General features: G+C 35.1%; 3 protein-coding genes across 4 annotated transcripts; 2 read left to right on the top strand and 1 right to left on the bottom strand.

The window, feature by feature from the left end:
• Window positions 1–429: 429 nt before the first annotated feature.
• On the top strand, window positions 430–7,059 carry ptr-11 (SSD domain-containing protein; the record flags this gene model as incomplete). Of its 2 annotated transcripts, NM_058286.8 has the most annotated exons (14): window positions 430–502; window positions 1,145–1,247; window positions 1,589–1,706; window positions 1,762–1,872; window positions 2,241–2,349; window positions 2,484–2,572; window positions 3,046–3,440; window positions 3,641–3,749; window positions 3,819–4,150; window positions 4,532–4,604; window positions 4,652–4,881; window positions 5,360–5,652; window positions 6,250–6,537; window positions 6,703–7,059. In NM_058286.8, the coding sequence occupies 14 exons, from the start codon at window positions 433–435 to the stop codon at window positions 6,843–6,845; spliced, it is 2,463 nt and encodes an 820-aa protein (NP_490687.1). The 2 variants fall into 2 exon arrangements, with proteins under 2 accessions (NP_490687.1, NP_001293213.1); NM_001306284.3 differs by lacking the exons at window positions 430–502; window positions 1,145–1,247; window positions 1,589–1,706; window positions 1,762–1,872 and having other exon boundaries at window positions 2,292–2,349; window positions 6,703–6,845.
• A 5,334-nt stretch (window positions 7,060–12,393) lies between these two features.
• On the top strand, window positions 12,394–20,763 carry bli-3 (Dual oxidase 1). Its single transcript, NM_058285.5, has 19 exons — window positions 12,394–12,490; window positions 13,569–13,646; window positions 13,696–13,854; window positions 13,904–14,293; window positions 14,340–14,543; window positions 14,591–14,842; window positions 14,889–15,180; window positions 15,575–15,788; window positions 15,866–16,022; window positions 16,067–16,515; window positions 16,561–16,858; window positions 17,432–17,729; window positions 17,777–17,946; window positions 17,990–18,189; window positions 19,026–19,150; window positions 19,255–19,465; window positions 19,518–20,195; window positions 20,325–20,456; window positions 20,501–20,763. The coding sequence occupies exons 1-19, from the start codon at window positions 12,430–12,432 to the stop codon at window positions 20,624–20,626; spliced, it is 4,494 nt and encodes a 1,497-aa protein (NP_490686.3). The 5' UTR covers window positions 12,394–12,429; the 3' UTR covers window positions 20,627–20,763.
• F53G12.18 (Nematode cuticle collagen N-terminal domain-containing protein) lies at window positions 20,735–22,438 on the bottom strand. Its single transcript, NM_001356795.2, has 2 exons — window positions 22,278–22,438; window positions 20,735–20,858 (listed from the first exon to the last, which is right to left on the bottom strand). The coding sequence occupies exons 1-2, from the start codon at window positions 22,419–22,421 to the stop codon at window positions 20,781–20,783; spliced, it is 222 nt and encodes a 73-aa protein (NP_001343728.1). The 5' UTR covers window positions 22,422–22,438; the 3' UTR covers window positions 20,735–20,780.
• Window positions 22,439–22,663: the final 225 nt, after the last annotated feature.

Genomic DNA, 22,663 nt, shown 5'->3' with positions numbered 1-22,663 from the left:
AAAAAACTTCTAGACCACCAAGTAATTTTCTGGACTTAAAAAGATCTAGGCTATCTATTAGACTTCTAGAGCACCATGTAAATTTCTAGGCCGCCGATCCTAAAAGTGCACCATTTCGCAGAAGTACGTACAGTTTCCCATCTATCCCTAATTCTCTAATTCTCTTACACTCTCTAAACACAATAATAATGACTCAAATCCTCTGCGCCGTGTCCGAAAAATTGGAAACCGAAACCCGTTGGTCACCTCTGCAATAGCCCTCCCTCCCTCACTTCTACAATTTTGTGACAGTGGTCTTGTTTTCTGCATTCTCTGCTTCACGTGCTTGTGTTTTGAATTTCAATTTTTTAAAAACATTTTTCTTTGTTGGAGCGCGTTTGCATGCTGCTTTAAATTCTGAAATATTAAAAAAATTTCGAAGTTTTTCAGCACATGGGATGGGATGTGATTAGTGCCGTCGTGGCACGGCTGTTAGCCGCCTATCCGGTTTATTCGATACTTTGTGAGTTTTTTGTAACTTTATGGTCGTCGAAATGGGAAAACTTGGCCACCAATATAAGTTTGGAAAACAATTTCCTAAAAATAAAATAATTGAACTTTTCCGATGAATAAAAAAATCGATCAGATATTCTGGAAAAAAAATCGATAAATTAATCGATTTTCTTGGAAAATACATCGAAAAATTGAGAAAAATAGAAAAATGAATGTTTTTCGATTACCGATTTATTGATTTTTCGTGAAAACTGAGTTCAGATAATTTTAAAAGCAATGTTTTTCATTTTTCAAATCAGAATCACTATAGTTTTGAAAAATCAATAATTAATTTATTGATTTTTCAATATAATTTTTTGGAAAAAATAGAAAAATCCCTTTCTAAAAGTTTTAAATTTCCAAGAAAAATTCATTTTCAAAATCACCAACGCGCTCTATAGAGTAGTCGATGAAAATCTCCGTTAAGGGTGCATGGGCAAAACGCGCTCGAACGACAATTGTTATTGTATGTTTGGTCTTGCAACGAAAAGTTTGAAAAATTGAAAAAAAGTTGTGTCTGATACATTTTTTTTTGGCATTTTCTGCTATTTTACACCAGAAAAAATTTAATAAACATAAAAAATCGAAATTTTTCAAGTTGGACAATTTTCAGTGAGCATCTTATCCATCCTAGTTCTCAGTTCAGGACTTGTGCACATTCGTTTAGAGCCAGATATTCGCAAAGCCTTTTCACCGGATGATTCAGATGCTGGATAGTAAGTGACTACTGACCTTGAAGCCTCCTTCCTCCACCAGTCAGAAATAACACGTTTTTTCGCAATGTTTTTCTTTTTCTAATTCGATTTCCCTTTCTCCCTTTCTTATTGTGATTTGGTCAATGTTTGGTTGACTGGGAAGAAAATTGAATTTTTTTGGAATTCCACTTGAAGTTAAAAAACCCAAAATAAATATTTGATCAAAAATAAATAAGAAAAAAAAGAAAACTTTAAAGCAAATGAAAATTTCGTTCGTAACTATTTTGTTAATTTTTTTAAAACTCCTATTTTAAATATATGCTTTTTGCGGAAATTTCTATAAATTTTTTTACATTTTTCAGTGAAACCCGTGTCTGGCTGGAATACTACGGACTCGACATCTATCCGGAACGAGCATTCTGTATTTTTACCGCCAAGCGCGAAAATTCCAGTATTCTCCAGGAAGGCGCACTGGCAGACGTAAGTTGATTCTCCGTCACGCCCACTTTTCTGGCGGGAATTTAAAAAATTTCAGATTTATACTGTGGACAATCGACTATCGGCGGCAGTTGGCTACCAAGATGGGGATGGACGAAAAAATTGCGATCCACTCTGCGACTTGAACAGCCCCTTTCACTTGTTAGCGGTAGGTGGTGGTCTAGGGTGTCATTTTTCGATTTTTTCAATTATTCGATGTTTTTAGTGAAAATCGAAAAATCTAAAAATTGAAAATCGAAAAATGAAAGAAACATTGTTTTTTGGGGACCAAACATCTTAATGAATTTAACAACAGGGAAAACTGAACAGAAACCTGGACGGTCTTATCCCATTTATCTATATTCTTAAAATGAATGATGGAGAAAAAAGTTAAAATAAAAACATTATCAGCTTTTTGTAAGTTTTTCTCAAAAATTGTTCGATTTTTCGATTTTCTAAAAAGTCGAAAAACCGAAACCCTTGGTGGTGGTGGTGGTGGACTAGAAAACTCTTCAACGACCACATGGCAATTTTCAGAATTTGACGCGGAGAAACAATGGTACCACAAGTGTATTCACCTATCCGGATATGCCATATAGCGGACTGGATATTTTCCTGGGACTTCACTTGAGTAATGCGGATTTTGGTAAGATTTTTTTTGAAATGTTAAATGAAAAGTTGAAAAATAGTTTTTATGATTTAGCCACTTTCCAGTTAAAATTTCATTTTTTTAACTATAAAAAGTTCTGGAAAAATGTGAAAAAATATTGAAACTTTCAGAACCACCGACCGAGAGGATCAGCTCCAAATCCTTGGTGCTGTGGTATTTTTCGAGGTCTGATACTCCAGAAGGAAAATTGGCGTTTAAGGTGAGAATAGCCTAGAAGACTCATACGGCTTTTTGATCAATTTTCAATTAATTTTGAGTCAGTTTTACTATTAGAGGAACCTTTGATTTTTTAACTTGTTTCTGGCAGAAAGTTCAAATATTTTTGTCAATTTTTGGACGGGAAATTTGAATTTACATTTCGAGTTTTCAATATTTTTTAGGAGCCTCTAATTTTTCAATCAATTTTAATCAGGAAGTTCAATTTTTCAGTGTGTTTTTAACAAAACTCAATTTTTTTGTAGTAAATTTGAATTTTCACCTATTTTCAATAGGAAATTCAAATCTTTGTCTTTAAAGAAAATTTCTAAAAACAAACATCTGAACAATTTTTAGTAGAAATTTAAATTTCAGTCTTTTCTGCGGGAAATCAAATTTTCGCGATTCTGGGAAGCAAATTTACATAATAAAAAAAACTGGCAAGCACTCGGCATTTCCTAATTATACTTTTCCCAGGACGCAATCGACGAGCTCTTCCAACTTTCCAAAAACTCCTCTGCCTTCGAGCACGTTCAGTTCACCATCTTCAGTGACCAAGTAGCAAATCGTGAAATGATTCGAGGAGCCATTGAAGCTACCACTCTAATGACAATCGGATTCTTCCTACTTCTGACTCAGGTCATCATTGTCATTGTCCGCCTGTCATCTGTCAAAATGGCATTCTATCTGGTTGCCACATCATTGCTCACTCCGATGGCTGCAACTGTCGCCTCGTTTGGAGCAATTTGTTGGATGGGCTTCCCGTCGTTCTCTATTCAATGTGTTACGCCGTTTTTGGTACTTGGAATTGGAGTTGATGATGCTTTTATTCTACTTCACAGATGGAAACATCATATTGCAATTACTGACACGTAAGTTTTCACGGAAAAAGAGGGTGGGGCATTGTATTGTAAAAGTTCACTGCCTTGTTGTAATTGTATCATTATGATTGTTGCCTGATGAACAAATATATAAATAAATAAAAGTACCGTAGTTGTACAGGGGTGCTGTAGAGAAACTGCAAAAGTACTGTAGGGGTATTGTAAAAGCATCGTGAAATTGCAATTTTCAGACCTCGCCGTTTGGAACAAGTGATTGTCGATGTTGGACCATCGATTACAATCACCTCACTTACCAATATTATTGCTTTTGGAATCGGATTCTTGACGCCAACGCCTCAGGTAACCTTTTTTGGCACGTAGCCCAGTTTTTGAAAACGTGGGCTAGCTTGAATAAAACTCTTCTTCCAGATGTCCTTGTTCTGCCTAACTGCCTCGCTCGCCTTGCTCCTCGACTACATCTTCACCTATACGATCCTAGCTCCAATTGTATTCCTCTGCAACGACCCAGATTACAAATCCATCGCCAATGAGACGGAGCCAAAAATTTCCCGAGCCGACACGTGGCTCTCCAAGTACTCGAGCTTCGTGTGCTCCGTGAAGGGGCGTGTAGCGTGCATTATGGTGCTCCTTGGGATGTATGCGTTGACAACTTATGGAGTAGTCACCATGAAAACGACCTTTGAACCTGCAAAGGCATTCCCATCAAATTCGAAGCTGGTGGATTCGTTGTCGAATATTAAGTTGGTTTTTTGAAAGTAAAATCAAGAATTTGTTTGAAAAAGCGTTTGAAAAAACATTACTTTTTTATTGGGTTTTATTGATTTTTAGGTTCTCAAAAAAATCAATAATCTTTACTGATTTTCCAGACAATCAATAATTGGTATTTATAGGTTAACATAAAAGATCAAGAAAATTATTTGAATTGATTTTCAGATTTTTGGAAAGATAATCGCTATTTTTATTGATTTTTTTTTATTTTTAAGGTCTTTGTAAGAAAAATCAATAATTGTTATTTTTGGTTTACAGTTGAAATGCCGATTTATTGATTTTATCGATTTAAAAAACTTTTTACGTTATTAAAAGAAAAAAGTTGTATTTTTTGAGCATTTATCATTTTTCAGGCCAGTCTTCAACCGTTACTTTCCTATTACAGTAATAGTGAACAACCCTCCAAATATCGAGATCAAAGCAGAGGTAAGTTCATGATCTAATTTTTACTTACTAGGCCATTCAATTTTCAGTACGACTCTTTCAACAATATGATGGATCGGCTCGAGCACGTGCCAGGTATTCGTGGAGACAATCGAAGTCTGATTTTTCTTCCGCAATATGTGAATTTTGATAAGACGATGAATATTTTATCCACTCTGGTTGGAGAAAAATACCGCCCATCTTATGATAATCTTCCGACGTGGATGGATGCGATCGGGAACCCTCCACTTGTAAAATATCACATGGGAGATGATAATAAGTTAGTCAAACGCCTATCAAATTTGAATTTCCTAATGAAACTTCACTTTCCCGCCATTTTTTTGCAAAAGTCAAAATTTAAATTTTGACAATTCAAAAATTTTCGACGCGAAATCGAATCTAAAAGTTTTTCATATAAAAAAATTACATCCTCAATTTTTCTGAATTTCCTTTCAACTAGAATTTCAAAAGTTTAATATTTTCCAAAAAAAAATTGGCGCAAAGTTCAAATGTTAATTAAAAGTTCAAATTTCTCAAATAGTTTAAATAGTTTTGTCGCAAATTTTAAGTTTTCGAAATATTTTAGGCGCGAAATTCAAATATTGAGCTCTTTGAAAAATATTTGTAGGTATATAGTTCGAAATTAGTTTTTTTTCAGGCAACTTAGCGCAAAATTTAAAATACAAACTTCTCAAATAGTTCAAACTTAATTCCTATACACTTTTCAATTTCAATCCGAATAATTTCCAAATTTTCAGAACAATTGTCACAGCGTTCCGTCTGACACTTCTCGGTAAAGGAATGTCTGAATGGGCAGAAAGAGCACGTGCAATGCAACATATCCGAACAATTCTTCATGAAGAAAGTCAATTCAACGCTACACTCTTTGACTGTGACTCTGCAATTCTCAGTATCATCCTGACTGTTGGCACTGACTTAATTGGATCGATTGCGGTTACGGTAGTCTGTATGGCAATCGTTTGTTTTGTGTTTATTGCAAATTTTAATGCAGTTGCTGTGATTACATCTGTTATTGCAAGTATCTGTTATGGTTAGTTTTTTTTCAATTGAAAACTGAAAAAATTTAAATCAAGATCAAAATTCTACAAATTCAACACATAATCCTAAAATGTTCGAAGAAAACGTTTTGGCGAGACTTTAAAATTATCTGAAAATATATTTGGCGGGACATTCATATTCTCTGAGAAAACATTTTTTGCGGAAAATTCATGTTTTTAATCCTTTTTTTCAAATTTTCTGAGAAAAATTATTGGCGGAAAATTCAAATTTTCAGAGAAAACAATTTTTCGAGAAATTGAAATTCTCCGAAAATATATATGGCGGGATATTTAAATTTTCTGAGAAAAAACGACAACGATCTTTAGCGAACGGTAGGGTTGCTAACAATTTTTTTTTAAGAAAGCAATTATTTTTATCATTTGTATTTTTTCAAAAAGTTTGGATGGGAAATTCAAAATAGAACCTTTTTCAAAAGTAGCTCAAAATGTTTTTTTTTTTCAAGTTAAAGTTTTTAAAACCTGAAAATGAGTAATTGTCACTTTAAAAAACCATTGAAACAAATTTTAATTATGTTTTTTTCTTGGATTTAATCTGAAAAAGTTACTTTTTTTTAAAATCGTTTTTACAGTTCTCGTCGGTGGTCTCTCCCTTTGGGGTGCCGACCTGGACCCGGTAATCCAAGTGGACGTCCTTCTCGCCACGGGATTCTCGGTCGACTACACCGCTCACGTGGCCTACAACTTTTTTCGTGCACGTGGCACTCCACAAGAACGTGTCTACAGTAGTCTGGCAGAAATGGCAATGCCAATGTGTGAAGCCGGACTGTCGACATTCCTATGCATGCTTCCGTTGATTTTTGTGCCAACTTATGCAATCGTGTGCTTTGCTAAGACCGTTTTTTTGGTCGTTGCTATTGGTGAGCGCTGAAATTTTCTGAAAGTTCTTTGTTTTCTACGATTCAAGCTGATTTTTAGTGAAAAAGTAGTGAACAATCATCAAATTTGTCCTTAGAATATCTTCTTGGACATAATAGTGACGTCACTCGTGGCCTAGAAACTCAAAAATTTTAAAATTCTCCCAGGTCTCCTCCACGGTCTCTTCATTCTGCCCGTCATTCTGGCGCTCTTCTCGAAAGACTCAATCAACGAGAAGGACAATATTCCGGCGGCAATCACATTCTCAGCGGCTGAACCACTCGTCGACAAAGATCTTAACGCCGTCTAAACCTTTGCAATCGCGCCCCCCCGCTCTTTTTCTAAAAAATTTGAATTTCCTTTATGAGACGTGTAGAAGAAAACTTATATACTTTTTGTTTTGCCTAGTCGTTTTTCCTGTTTTTCCCCACCTGTACAAATAATGTTAACGCGTTCTGTTGATACATAGTTTGTTCAATAGAGCGCAATTGCACCCATCCACATATCATAAATGTTTAACTTGTACTCCACGCGAACAAGATTGGTTCAATTGAAATATTTCTAATGCCATGTGACATAAGGTACAAGATTTACGGAACTGATAGCAAAACTTAGGGAAACGGTAACGGTTTTTTGAAGTTTCTAGATGAAAAATTGACTATTTTTGATAAGAAAAACGGAATTTTGAAGAAAATTGTCAGCTGGTTTGTATAGTCAAATAAATTTTGAAAAAAATAGAAACACACATTTTGAACCACCAATTTTTGGTGTTCGTAGCATCGCTTTTGAGTTTTTGAGAAAAAAACCTGCGAAAAATGAAAAAAATGAAGCTAGGGCATTCATTAAGCTTAAAAGAGTAGGAGAGGTTTAGGCTTAGGATTAAGCTTATGCTTCGGATTAGGATTAGTAAGCCTAAACCTAAGCCTAGCTTAGGCTTAGGCATGAAAAAAGAGAAGAACATAAACCCAAATTTTAAAAAACATTTTGCGAAAAATCGGCCGGACGAAAAATCTTTTTAAAAAAACAAAAATTGAAACCCTTCATTCGGCATTTTAAATTACTTCAAACATAATTCATTCAAAAATTGAGAAAATCTTTTCAAATTTCGAAACATACATAACACCTTTAATAACTAAAATTCTAGGTTATTAAAAGTTTACGGCTATCTGTATTTCAATCCATCTCACTTATCAGTTCCAGTTTCACTTAATCATCATCTGATACCCGTTTTGCTTTCCTCGCCTTTCGATTGCGTAACTGCCAAAGTGTTTTGTGGCATCAAGAGAGAAAAGGGGCACTGTTACACAAAAGAATGCGCCCTGAAGAAGAAGACGACGTTGTGTAGAGGACGGAAGTAGGACAACACAACGCATTTATCGATTTTTTCAGATTCTTTGAACCGATTATTTTAATAATATTCTTCGGGATTAGATACATATCCTATTAAACCTAATTTCCAATATTTTATCCTCCCCCTAGTTCCTTCCGACAATTTTGATTTTCAAGTGTTTGTTCCCTTCTTGTATTTACACTCTCTTTCTCTCTCCATTTCACTTGTTACCATCAAATTAACAAGTGTCTCATTTTTTCGTTTTTCTTTAAGCCCCCCCCCCCCCCCCCCCAACAAACCGAACGATTTGAGATGGTAAAAAAGTGATCTCGAGTTGCTGGAACTTTTTTGATTTTAGGCGGAGTACCGTCTGTGGGTATTTTTTGCCCTAACAAGGGAAGTCGAAAAACTGAACTCCGGACTTTGACATGTCATAGTAATTTTTCAATAAAAGAGTGAAAATAACGATCTCTCCAAAAAAATTTAGCTGCCGCGGGCCAGCTTCAGCAAAGTTATGACGTTTTGAAAGTGGCTGAAACACCCTTTTAAAAAATTTCAAAAATTTCAAAAAAAAAATTCTGAAAAGAGGAAAAAATATTTGTAAATTATTCAAAACAGTGAAAAACATATGCCATGCAAGTTTTAGCTCATAACTCTGAAGAAAACCAATAAATGAATCTACAAGAAAAAGTAATTTTTAGAATTTTGCTCAAGATATTTTGATCAAGCAATGTGGTTTTTTGTCCGTGGGGAGAAAAAACGTGCATGATATACGTTTTTCACATTTTTGAATAAGTTACAATAGTTTTTATCAACTTTCAGAATTTTTTTTTTGAAAATTTGAAAGTTTTTTTTTGCTTGGGTTGGTCAAGGAATTTTTTTCGGCACTTTCAAAACGTCATAACTTTGCTGAACCTGGTCCGCGGCAGCAAAATTTTTTGGAGGGATCATTATTTTCACTCTTTTATCGAAAAATAACTATAGCATGTCAAAGTCCGGAGTTCAGTTTTTCGACTTCCCTTGTAAATGTCCCACTATTCCAAATATAACTGTCAGAAAAGTCATAAAATTATAATATGTTTTTTATGATTTAAGAAAAATTTGTTTTGAAAAAAAAAAAGAAGGACCGAATTCTTTTTTGAATTTCAGCTCAAATGAGTGACGTCATTTTTGACATTTATGTGGGTTTTCTTTGTTTTTACTTTGCTTAATAATTTATTTTTAAATACAGTTTGTTAACTTTTTTGGTCAATTTGGTCAATTTCGCCGTTTTGCCAAATTTCTTTCCAATTATCAAGTTTTCTTTACGGGAACAAGGCAAAATGTGCTTCAAAAACTAGAAAATCTCTGAAAACCTCTATTAATATTGCCGAAAAACACAACATGTAAACAAATGACGCCACTAAATGCAAAAATTATACAAAAAAATTATTATTAAAAAATCGCGGGAATGAAACAATTATTCGGCATTTTGATTAAGTTTCGCAAATTTTTTTAATCATTAAAAATTTTGAACATTTTTATAAAAATTTTACATTTATATTTGGTAGTTTGGGACTGTAGGGCAAAACCCCAAGCCTTTAGATATTTTTTAAGGCAGCTCCTATGTTGGTAAAATGTAAAACAATTATAAAAGTTTTTTTTACTGTCAAAAATGGCCCTATCACCTATCACCATTTTTAAATACCGACCAAAAAATTTTTTTTTACAAATTTTATACTATTACTCTGTTTTAAATATTTGTATAAAAACATTGAAAATTAAACCCGAATTTTTCGTAAAGTTGGCAGTTTACCAAAACTATAACTGAACATTTCGAAAAACTTAAAAACGTTCGGAGCTTTTCGTGATGATATTTGCTTATTTTGGACTCTTTTAAGTACATTTTCGCACTTTCAAGTTTGGGTTCATTATATTTATATAAACCTCTTTTAAAAACAAATTTAAAAAGTTTTCTCGAAAACTTAAAATTTCTGGATTTTCGAGTAAAAATCAAAACATAAATAGTAGTTTTTAAGTATACATCTTTTAAATAATTTGTAATAACTATAATTTTATTTTAATCCTTTAAAAAATTATTGATTTGATTATTTAAACCTAATTATTTTTTTGCAGTTTTTAGAAAGTTTTAAAAAATTGTGCAATTTTCACTGAAAATGTAATAAATTTGAAAAAAATTTTAATAAAATAATTTGCTATACAAATGAACATTTTGAACATTTCAAAGTGCCGAAAATTGAAATTTCAAAAAGCAAACTAAAATCAAAAAATGTCCAATATCACCACGTCACTAACAATTTTATTTATTTGCCAATGCCAATGATAATCCTTTTCAAAAATAAATAATTAAAGTTGAACAAGAAAAGTGTACCAATGAGATAATCATAAGAATTAACAATTACTGCTGCCCACTGGGGTGTCTAAACGCCTACATATAAAAATGAAGCACGTATTGGAAATTTAGTTTAGTTTACTAAGTTTTTGAAAAATTTTGGGTTTTTGATATGTATTGAAAATAATCGTTTTGAAACAATTTGACTTACAATTAAGAAGTCGTCTATAAAATTAAAGGCCTTAGAAACTTTGGTGACGGAGAAATGTTGGAATAGAATTTTGGTGGCCTGAAAAAATTGAAGACCTAAAAATAGGGACCTAGAAAACTTTATGGCCTGAACAGTTTGTTAGTGGCCTAGAAAATTAGTGGCCTAGAAAAAAAATTAGTGGCCTAGAAATTGTGATGGCCAAGAAGGTTAGTAGTCAAGCAAAATTGGTGGCCTAGAAAATTTTAATGACGAAACATTTTAGTGGTCTACTTAATTTGATAGCCAAAAAATTAATGATCTTAAAAATTGGTGGCCTAGGATATTTTTTTTTTCTGGGTGGCACTGCCAGAAAATTTTTAATTGGGTGGCACTGACTGTATAGAAAATTTAAATATGATTTGCAGCCACATTATTACCAAATTGATGAAATTTTTAATTAACAGCTACTCTACCAAAATAAGTAGCCTAGAAAACGCCTCTCCGACCATAGAAGACAAAGGGTGGCAGGAACCCCCCGATTTTTGATGGCCGAATTTTTCCCATGACACGGCCATCACGTCAAACTGACAACAATAGCATCTACGACGACTGCCCCTGTCAAAACTAATAATAATACGAATGCCAATGAAAATGAACCGGTTCGAAATATGAAGTAGGTCTTAGGTGTTCAGTCTCGACCGACATACGGGGGGTCTCTCCCGATTTTCTGTGAATCTCTCTGCATCTTTTCTAGTGCAGTGTACTCTCTCACTCCCGGCTGCTGCTTATTTTTTCGATCCCGCGCAGGAGGATTCCTTCTTTCGAAGACGCTCTCCGTCTTTCTTTCTCTTTTTCTCTCAATTCATTTTTTTCTCTTCACCAATTTATTTCTGTCTGACGAAGAATCATTTTATATTTTTCCTCCTCCTCCAATTATTATTACCGGAATTTTTCAAAGAATTTTTGTAGTACTGTAGGAACAAAGGTTTTGGGCCTAAATTGTTCAATTTTCAAACCTCTGAAATTTCAACAAGTATGAAAATATTAGGTCTATGGAAGCCTAAGTTAAAACGCCAGCCTGGCCTTAAAATTACCTCCGCCTGCCTTTCGCCTCAATCGATGCCTTATGCAAATTTTTTTTTATTTCTAAATTTTTCTCATCAAATTAATAAAAATGAGAAAATTGAATATTTGCAAGTTCTCGCGGGCAGGTTTCAAGCAGGCGTTAGTTTTTGGCTCCCCCAATTTTTTTTTGAATTTTTATTCCAAAAGTTACAGAACTAAAAGCTCTTTTTTGAAATTTTTAGACTGAAAATCAAAAATTTTAATTTAAAATTTTTTTTTTAATTTAAGAACTCAAAAAATGAAAGTTTGGTCGTTTTCCGAATATTTAAACAAAATCTACTGGGAATCTATTTGGATTTTAAAATATTATAAAGAACTGTTTTTGTTGTAAATGTAGATTTGAAAAGTTCAACAAAATAAATTTCTTACAATTTTTTTTTCAGTATTTGTTTTTTTTTGTTGCAAGAATCGTGAAAAAATATTTTTTGAAACATTTTCGGAAGCCTGATCTTATTTATACTCTTTTAGCGAACAATTTTTCAAACAAAAGTTATTTTCAAAAAAATGTTCCTAAAAAATAATTTAAAATTAAAAAAAAATTACAGAAAAAATCCCCAGTTTTTAGAAAATTAAATTTTAGAAATTAGGAAAATTCCAAAACTCTGTGATTGTCACATTCCAAGCAGGGTGTGCGGCTGATTGATTTTTTTGGTTGTCGGCTGGTAGCACTAAAATGGGTAGAGCCGGTTTTAAATTTTCTTCCTGTACCGTTCCAATTTGTTACTATCAGTAAACTCCCCCTTAGTCACCGTATTATTGGAAAAAAGTGTTCCTGTAAATATTTGTTATCAATTTTGAAATGTTGCGTATGTATAAATAACATCTTTTTTGACCGTTTTAATCATTGCGTTTCAAAATTTCAATTTCTAAATATTCAAATATTTTCAGGTCAACTAAAACTCTAAGGCGCACGAGCAATGCGCTCAAAACATGTGCTGTACATAGCTATACTGTTCAGTTCAATTTTTGGAGGGAAAGGTGAGTGGAATTACGTGGCCTAGAAAACCTCCTGACCTAGAATTTATTCCACATAGCTAAGACTAGGCAAAAAAATATTTAAAAATGGGTGGCCTAGAAATATCGTTTTTTATAAGCAGGCAAATTGCATGATCGGTGCCGTCATGGTCTAGGTTGTTGGATGACCAAAAAAATTCCTTTCGGAGGACCGGGTGGAAAATTTGTCAACAGAGCGGACCTGCTATCTTAAATGTTTAAGAGGCTTTTGATCTTGAGCCGATCTTTGAAAATGTGTTCAAGATCTGTTCAAATAGTAGCTGATTTCTTGTAAAGAGAGACTAATTGCAAACAGTTAAGGAAGATGGACACCAAGTGCGCTATATTGATAATTTTTGGAATAGCTCAATTGAACGTGTCTGTACTATTTTCTGTGCTAGATTTTCAAAATGTTAGGTTAAAAATGAATGGGATAAAAATTACAAAAAAATGTTCAAAAATTCTCAAATTGCGTATTTCAAAACTTCAAATTCCAAACAAAAATTTTCCTTGTCCGCAACATTTCTGCCCCTCCAAAATTTCAAAATCACTGATAGCTGTTTACTGATAAGCTCTGTGTGCCACCCGGTGTCTGTGTTCTTTTTCATAAAAATCACATAGTTTACCTAAGAAAGTGTTCATGTTTACACCTAAATAACAAAATGTGTATCTTTCGAATTTCAACAAAGTGGTGGTTTCCCAACCAATTTTGGAAAAATTCCTGAAATTCCCGAGTTATCAGGAACAATTTCCTGTTTTACTGACCTTGCCATCGTCGCCCAATACAAGAAAAAGGATAAAATGTACAAAAAATAGGCAAACAAACAGAATAAATATAGGTGCGAAAATGATACGAAAATAATTGTTTCGGGTGGCGGGGCAAATGTTTGCTCTGCTCCGCTACTGACCGGAAATTTGCGCGTTCAGTGAGAAAATGCACGAATCGGTGTGAAAATGTAGTGAAGGGAGCATGTGTGACCTAGAAATTTCAATAAGGAACCTAGGCCATCATATAGATTTTGGTGGCCTGGAAATCAAAAACTCGTAACATTTATCTTTTCAGGAATCCAACAAAATGAGGAATTTCAAAGATACGACGGATGGTACAACAATCTGGCGAATAGTGAATGGGGTTCTGCTGGTAGGTTTTTTCGGAAGAGAAATGACGTTACATTGACCTACTCCTTCAGGAAGTCGGCTGCATAGAGATGCACGTTCCTACTACTCAGACGGTGTATATTCAGTGAATAACTCACTTCCGTCCGCCCGTGAACTCTCCGATATACTATTCAAAGGAGAGTCCGGTATACCTAATACAAGAGGATGCACGACTTTATTGGCATTTTTCAGTTCGTTTTTATTGCCCTCTACCTCAAAAATTAGTAATAATAATTATAGGTCAAGTAGTTGCTTATGAAATAATGCAATCAAATGGAGTATCCTGTCCACTAGAGACACTTAAAATTCAAGTACCCCTATGTGATAATGTATTTGATAAAGAATGTGAGGGAAAGACAGAAATCCCATTTACACGTGCCAAATACGATAAAGCAACTGGAAATGGGCTCAACTCACCTCGAGAACAAATCAATGAACGGACTTCATGGATTGATGGATCATTCATCTATGGTACCACCCAGCCATGGGTGTCCTCATTAAGATCTTTCAAACAAGGGCGGTTGGCTGAAGGTGTACCTGGATATCCACCACTTAACAACCCACATATTCCATTGAATAACCCCGCTCCGCCACAAGTACATCGATTGATGAGTCCAGATAGATTATTTAGTGAGTTCATAGTTTTATAGAAAAGTATAAATATTTAAACTTGAAGTGTTGGGAGACTCGCGTGTGAATGAGAATCCAGGTCTTCTCTCATTTGGTCTGATCCTCTTCCGTTGGCATAACTACAATGCAAATCAAATCCATCGAGAACATCCTGACTGGACAGACGAACAAATCTTCCAGGCAGCACGTCGTTTGGTGATTGCATCTATGCAGAAGATTATTGCATATGACTTTGTTCCAGGGCTGTTAGGTTAATCAACTATATTATAATACCTTAAACTCAGTGTTTCTTTTAAGGTGAAGACGTTCGTTTGTCAAACTACACCAAATACATGCCACATGTTCCACCTGGAATCTCGCATGCTTTTGGAGCAGCCGCCTTCAGGTTCCCTCACTCAATTGTGCCACCAGCAATGCTTCTGAGAAAACGAGGAAATAAATGTGAATTCCGGACGGAAGTTGGTGGATATCCTGCATTGAGATTGTGCCAGAATTGGTGGAATGCGCAGGATATTGTAAAGGAGTACAGTGTGGATGAGATTATTCTTGGTTAGTTCATGCTTGAGTGGTTATATAATAAAGGTTGTAATTTCAGGAATGGCAAGCCAGATAGCTGAACGAGATGATAACATAGTAGTTGAAGATCTTCGTGATTACATCTTCGGACCAATGCATTTCTCTCGTTTGGATGTTGTTGCTTCATCAATAATGAGAGGAAGGGACAATGGAGTACCACCGTATAATGAATTGAGAAGAACATTCGGACTTGCGCCAAAGACATGGGAGACAATGAATGAAGACTTTTACAAGAAGCATACTGCAAAGGTGGAGAAGTTGAAAGAGTTGTATGGAGGCAATATTTTATATTTGGATGCTTATGTAGGAGGGTTAGTTTTGGGTTTAAAGTGGAATGCTTAACTTAAAATGCGGTGAATTCGAAGAGTTTCAAGCAAAAACAATGAAAATCAATTCGTTTTAACATAACTGATTGGTTTAAGAAGTGTGGAATTTTGAATATTCACTAAATCTTCTCAAGGGTTAAAAAGTTCTCACGAGTAAACTTCTAACGGCTTCTTTTGGTCAAACTCTAAAATTTGTAGCAGGCATAAACTCTGGAAGTTGTATGTCACCTCAGTTTTATAGTGCAATTCCTTCGGTATTTCAAACGTTACCCATGCAAGGTAGTTTTTTTTGCAAATCTAGGCAGAATAAATTACGCATACTTGTTTCTTTCTCAGTGCACATATATTGGATTACGTTAATCAAACGTTATTATTTTAGAATGCTGGAAGGAGGTGAAAATGGGCCTGGAGAGTTGTTCAAAGAAATCATAAAGGATCAATTCACCCGTATTCGTGATGGAGATAGATTCTGGTTTGAGAATAAATTGAATGGATTATTCACTGATGAAGAAGTTCAAATGATTCATAGTATTACACTTCGAGATATTATCAAAGCAACCACCGATATCGATGAGACAATGCTTCAGAAGGATGTAAGTTACTTTCCAAATTTAATGGTTTATTATTATGTTCTTTTGAATTCCGCATTGCAATGTATTTATCACTCCAGGTATTCTTCTTCAAGGAAGGTGACCCGTGCCCGCAACCATTCCAAGTGAACACAACTGGACTTGAACCATGTGTTCCATTTATGCAATCAACTTATTGGACTGATAATGACACCACTTATGTTTTCACCCTAATTGGATTAGCATGTGTGCCATTAAGTGAGCTATTGCATCTAGTTCCATACAAACCAAAATGCTTTCAGTTTGCTATGGAATTGGCCGATACTTGGTTAATCGTCGCATTGCTATTGGCCACAACAGTGCTTGTGACAGCCTAACTACTGACTTTGCAAATGATGATTGTGGCGCGAAGGGAGATATTTATGGTGTAAATGCTTTGGAATGGCTTCAAGAAGAGTACATACGACAGGTCAGGATAGAAATAGAAAACACCACGTTGGCAGTAAAGAAGCCACGCGGTGGAATCCTTCGAAAAATTCGTTTTGAAACTGGACAGAAGATTGAGTTATTCCACTCTATGCCGAATCCATCAGCAATGCACGGACCATTTGTACTTCTGTCTCAAAAGAATAATCATCATTTGGTGATAAGATTGTCGTCTGATAGAGATTTATCTAAATTTTTGGATCAAATTAGACAGGCGGCTAGTGGAATCAATGCAGAGGTTATCATAAAGGATGAGGAGAATTCTGTGAGTTTACTTCAAGAAATACGTTGAATCTGGAAATTATTTCAGATTCTCTTATCCCAAGCAATCACAAAAGAACGCCGTCAAGACCGACTGGACCTGTTCTTCCGTGAAGCCTACGCAAAAGCATTCAATGATAGTGAACTTCAAGATTCGGAAACTTCATTTGACTCATCAAATGATGATATATTAAATGAGACAATATCTCGTGAGGAACTGGCAAGTGCAATGGGAATGAAAGCGAATAATGAGTTTGTGAAGAGAATGTTCGCGATGACTGCAAAACATAATGAGGATTCGCTCAGTTTCAATGAGTTTTTGACAGTCTTGAGAGAGTTTGTTAATGGTGAGTATTTCAGCATAAATTTGTTGTGATACAAAGACTACGTTCTAGAATGTTCCGGCGTGTTTCCCATTAACATAAGTTCTAATTGAATAAATATAATTTCTTAATGCAGCTTAATTACGTGTAACAGCAGTAGCGGTAAAGTTGTTTTGAACTGTCTTTGATTTTGTACGTACAAAACTACATATAAAAGGTTTTGGTTCAAGAGAGCCGAAGTCTCCTGCGAAAAGAAATTTATTTCTTCTGATCTGAATTTAAACTAGGCCGGGATTAGCGACCGATTAACATTTTGTAGGTTCATTAGCCGTGAGGTGAAACTCGGTGTCCTATGGTCGGCAATATTTCGAGATAGTAAAAGTTCTAAAGGTTATTTATTCTGAATCTGAATTTATTCGGGGGAGTCCTATAGAATTTGCGAGCACTGTAGAAAGTTCTCGTGTGACAGGGAGGTCACAACTAATATGGCATCAAAGTATTGAGAATTTAGTCAATTGTAGATTTTCTTTTACTGAACAGTAGAAAAACCAACACTGCCTTTAAAAAATGTTATGCACCACCTACTTTAATTTCCAGCTCCTCAAAAGCAAAAACTGCAAACTCTATTCAAAATGTGTGATTTGGAGGGAAAGAACAAGGTACTCCGAAAGGATCTCGCGGAACTCGTCAAGTCCCTCAATCAAACCGCTGGAGTTCACATTACTGAAAGTGTGCAGCTTCGATTATTCAATGAAGTGTTGCACTATGCAGGAGTGAGCAATGATGCCAAGTACCTGACTTACGACGATTTCAATGCTCTGTTCTCGGATATACCTGACAAGCAACCAGTTGGACTGCCGTTCAATCGAAAGAACTATCAGCCAAGTATTGGAGAGTGAGTATTCAGGAGGACTCTGACTGTATAACAATTATAACTTTTAGAACATCTTCTCTGAACTCATTTGCCGTCGTGGATCGATCCATCAACAGTTCAGCACCGCTAACTTTGATCCACAAAGTTTCAGCGTTCTTGGAGACCTATCGCCAACACGTTTTCATTGTCTTCTGCTTTGTTGCCATCAATCTTGTTCTTTTCTTCGAACGGTTTTGGCGTAAGTTCATATAATTGGGAGCTCATGTTAATTTAGTTTTCAGATTATCGTTACATGGCGGAAAACAGGGATCTCCGACGAGTAATGGGAGCTGGAATCGCTATTACTCGTGGTGCCGCGGGAGCCTTGTCATTTTGCATGGCGTTGATATTGCTGACAGTTTGTAGAAACATAATCACACTTCTTCGAGAGACAGTCATTGCGCAGTATATTCCATTTGACTCGGCTATTGCGTTCCACAAGGTGAGAAACGTTAGGGCAGCGTGTAACACATTTTTTAAATATTATTATTGCATTAGTAAATTTTGTCAAATCAGTTGTTTTTAAAAATATTTAGCATGTTCAGATATAAGGGAAAACTTGTTATTTTATTATCTGTACAGTAATGCGGAGGTTTAATGCAAGTAGGATAACTGTACTGTGCATACCCAATGTTTTGAAAAGATTTTTTAAAATAGAATACAAGCATGAAAGGAAAGATCTTTGCATCGAACATGGTGTTTCTCAGCCAGATGTGAACTTATGATATAGCGATGTTATCCTAAACTTGTAAGTGTTTAATTTTTTTAAATTTATTACGATAGTAAGATATCGTGAGGTAGAAAAAAAACACACATTAATAGATACAAACCATCACAAGTGGTTACATAAATAAAAATGGAACAAAAATAAAAAGAGATGAGAAAAAAAATAATGGCTACATTGGAGAAGAAGCAAAAAACACAAATATCGATGTATAAAAGGCAAGAATAAATGATGAATAGAAGTGAGGATAAGGTAACATTAGATCAGTGTTGCTTCATTGTGTGTAGTGTTCTGTTGACAAAAAAGTGTCTCCTAAGTTTAGATTTTCCTGTGCTCCAGATATATTTCTTTTTAGAACGAGTGTGGGTCTCTTGTTGCTCAAAAAACTCAGATGTTTTTAAGTCTACTTTACATATAAGTGTTCTGTAGAGAGGGCAGATTTTTGAATAAAAAAATAAACTATGATAAACAATGGGAAAACTAATATTTCGGACAAAGTATTGTTTATTATGACCGCCAGTATCAAAAACTCTATAATAACTGAACATTTCTAGATCGTTGCGCTCTTTGCGGCTTTCTGGGCCACTCTTCACACCGTTGGACATTGTGTCAATTTCTATCACGTTGGAACTCAAAGTCAAGAAGGTCTTGCTTGTCTCTTTCAGGAAGCATTCTTTGGGTAATACTTTACTTGAATTCATTTTTGCATTCAATCTTACTAGAATACGCACCATTAACAAACTCCCTCAAGACTGTCAACAACTTTCATCAAATAACTTTCAGATCCAACTTCCTTCCTTCAATCAGTTACTGGTTCTTCAGCACAATTACAGGTCTGACAGGAATTGCATTGGTCGCTGTCATGTGCATCATTTATGTTTTCGCGTTACCATGTTTCATTAAGAGAGCTTATCACGCATTCCGGCTCACACATCTTCTCAATATTGCCTTTTACGCACTTACTCTTCTTCATGGGCTTCCAAAGTTGTTGGATGTGAGTTTTTGCCACTGTTCGGTTCAAGAAGTTTCTTCAATATTTGTTACAGTCTCCCAAATTTGGCTACTACGTTGTTGGTCCCATCGTGTTATTTGTAATTGATCGCATAATTGGTTTGATGCAATATTACAAAAAATTAGAAATTGTAAACGCAGAAATCCTTCCATCAGATATTATATACATCGAGTACCGTCGTCCAAGAGAGTTTAAATATAAATCAGGACAATGGGTTACTGTATCATCACCATCAATATCATGTACCTTTAATGAATCTCACGCATTCTCGATTGCCTCAAGTCCACAGGATGAGAATATGAAGTTGTATATAAAAGCAGTTGGACCATGGACATGGAAGTTGAGAAGCGAATTGATAAGATCATTGAATACAGGATCGCCATTTCCATTAATCCATATGAAAGGACCATATGGTGATGGTAACCAAGAATGGATGGATTATGAAGTTGCAATAATGGTTGGAGCAGGAATCGGAGTGACTCCATATGCATCGACACTTGTTGATCTTGTACAACGAACATCAAGTGACTCATTTCACAGAGTTCGTTGCCGTAAAGTATATTTCCTATGGGTGTGCTCAACTCACAAGAACTATGAATGGTTTGTGGATGTGCTCAAGAACGTGGAAGACCAAGCAAGGTCGGGAATTTTGGAGACACATATCTTTGTCACTCAGACGTTCCACAAGTTTGATTTGAGAACTACTATGCTTGTGAGTTTATTGAAGATAATTTTCAAAATCAAACGTCAGGTTTGGTTATAAACTGATTAAAGCGGACGCATTTAAACGCAGTGGCATCTTAAGGTCTGAAGCTTTTAAACTTTAACATCTTATTTGCAGTACATTTGCGAGAAGCACTTCCGTGCCACCAACTCAGGAATTTCAATGTTTACTGGTCTCCACGCTAAGAACCATTTCGGACGGCCCAACTTCAAAGCTTTCTTCCAATTTATTCAGAGTGAACATAAGGAGGTTAGTTAAATGCTTTTTAACCTCTAAATAAAGCAAATTTGCAGCAATCCAAAATCGGAGTGTTCAGTTGTGGACCTGTAAACTTGAATGAAAGTATAGCTGAAGGATGTGCAGATGCCAACCGACAACGAGATGCTCCTTCATTTGCACATCGCTTTGAAACGTTCTAACCTTCCCTATATCATCATTATTATACATATTTTATGCTTCTTTGAGTATTCTGTGCCAGCTTTACATTTTCTGTCTAGACTTCATTTTTTTTCATTCACTGTTTTATGGGTAACAACAACAATGACTTTTAATTTTGAATAGATGTATATACAACTAAAAAGAAACAGCTCCTCCGAATAGGCTCCGCTTGTCGAGACCGGCAATTGAACGTGAGGCGGCGGTGGAGTAGAACTGGAAAAATAGGAAAAGCTTGTTGGAAGTAAGAAGTTGTGACTAATCAATAATTAGGGCCTATGCCTTGGGTATTTGGGTGTACATCTCTGATGAATCTAAATTTTTTTGGAATCATCGCTAGTAACCTTTCTCTACAATATTCATATTATGAAATACCGACCTTGTAATCAGGCTTGTCACTTTTTCGTTTTCGAATTTTCGTTTTTTCGTTATTTTCGGGTTTTTGGCGAAAATGATTTTTTCGTTTTCGTTTTCGAAAATTTTCGAAAAAACGAAAATGCCACCTCTCTCTGTCAACGTATTTTTTTTGAGCTGACACTGGTCAAAATCATTATTTTGTACAAGAAATAAGCTGACTCCCAGTGAACAATTCGTAATTCTTATTTTTATTCAAGAATAAAGAGCGTCTATATTTTGATTTTTATTGTGTTTCAATGTTTGTTTTTTTTTTTCAATGTTATATTTTCAATCTAATATATTTTATATACATACCAGCCGTTGACCGCACCTACGGCGCGGGCACCGACTGGTGACATTCAAACTGATTGTTGCATCAAACATTGACCCACGATACAAAAGAAAATATTGTGACGGAAAAGAGCTTGTTTTGAGCTTAGCTCAAGGATTATCAAAAGAAGAGGAAGAAGCAGTCGATGAGCCAGAAAATGAAACTCTTGAGGGAATAGACGACCTGTTTGAAGCTTACGAGAAAAAGCATTCCAAGATCAGAAAAAGAAAAGACAAAGCGCCTGTAGATTCCATGCTCTGTGCTAGTGCAGAAGTTGAAGTTTTCTACGATACCGATAACAATAGAAAATCAGACCCCGCTGTTTTTTGGCAAAATCCGCTCAATCGATCTAAGTTTCCATTGCTTTCTCAAATAGCGAACAGATATCTGACAACTCCAGCTTCATCTGCTGAATCGGAACGAGTTTTTTCAGGAGCTGGCCGCGTTTCTACAAAGCTGAGAAGAAAGATGTCTACAAAGTCGTTGAGCAAGTCTGTGTTCTTACAGCAAAATCAAAAAGTTTTAGGCTTTAAAATTGGTTTAGATTAATGGAATAGTTGTTCAGCAAGTGTTATTGTTATTGTTCTTTTGCTTTATTTAATTTTTATTGTTTTTTTTGTAATAAAACTATTGTTTGTTTATTATTGATTCGAAAATGGACCTAATATTTCATGAAATCTATATTTTACCAATTAAATTGGACAAAACTGATATTTTCGTTTTCGTTTTCGTTTTTCGCGTTTAAAACGAAAATTCTCGTTTTCGTTTTCGAAAACGAAATTTCATTTTCGTTTCAACCTTGCTTGTAATACTTAGTATACTATTTTATCACGTGGTGTCAGACTGTCCCATAACGGTATGATCTACGAAAAATGCGGAAATTATTGCTGCACCACATATTGCCTTACCTCAAACTTCCTGGCATCTTTTTCGATTACTTCTTGAAATTCGCGAATTTCATCGAAAATGTCATAGATCACAATAAAAGCGACGAGAAGGAATAGAACGGAGAAAAACAAAGAAAACGAGGTGTATACTTTGAACAAACTCATTGTTGGTGAATGAACTGGGGGGAAATGGGGGAATTGGTTTTATTTGTGGTGAGGGAGGAGGCTAGGGGGCTGGTTTTTTGCCTAATTACAGAACAATGTCTGATGATTATTTGGGAAGGTTCGCGTCTCAAAATGTTTGTATTGGGGATATATACTACCTGGACAAATGTGAAAATTCTTTATTTCAGGTTTTTTTTCTCAATGTTTTATTCATGAAGCGTCTTAATTTTTATGATTTTCAT

This window comes from Caenorhabditis elegans, chromosome I, assembly GCF_000002985.6.
Source record: "Caenorhabditis elegans chromosome I".
Classification (NCBI taxonomy): Eukaryota; Metazoa; Nematoda; class Chromadorea; order Rhabditida; family Rhabditidae; genus Caenorhabditis; species Caenorhabditis elegans.
This window is presented reverse-complemented; position numbering and strand designations above follow the sequence as displayed.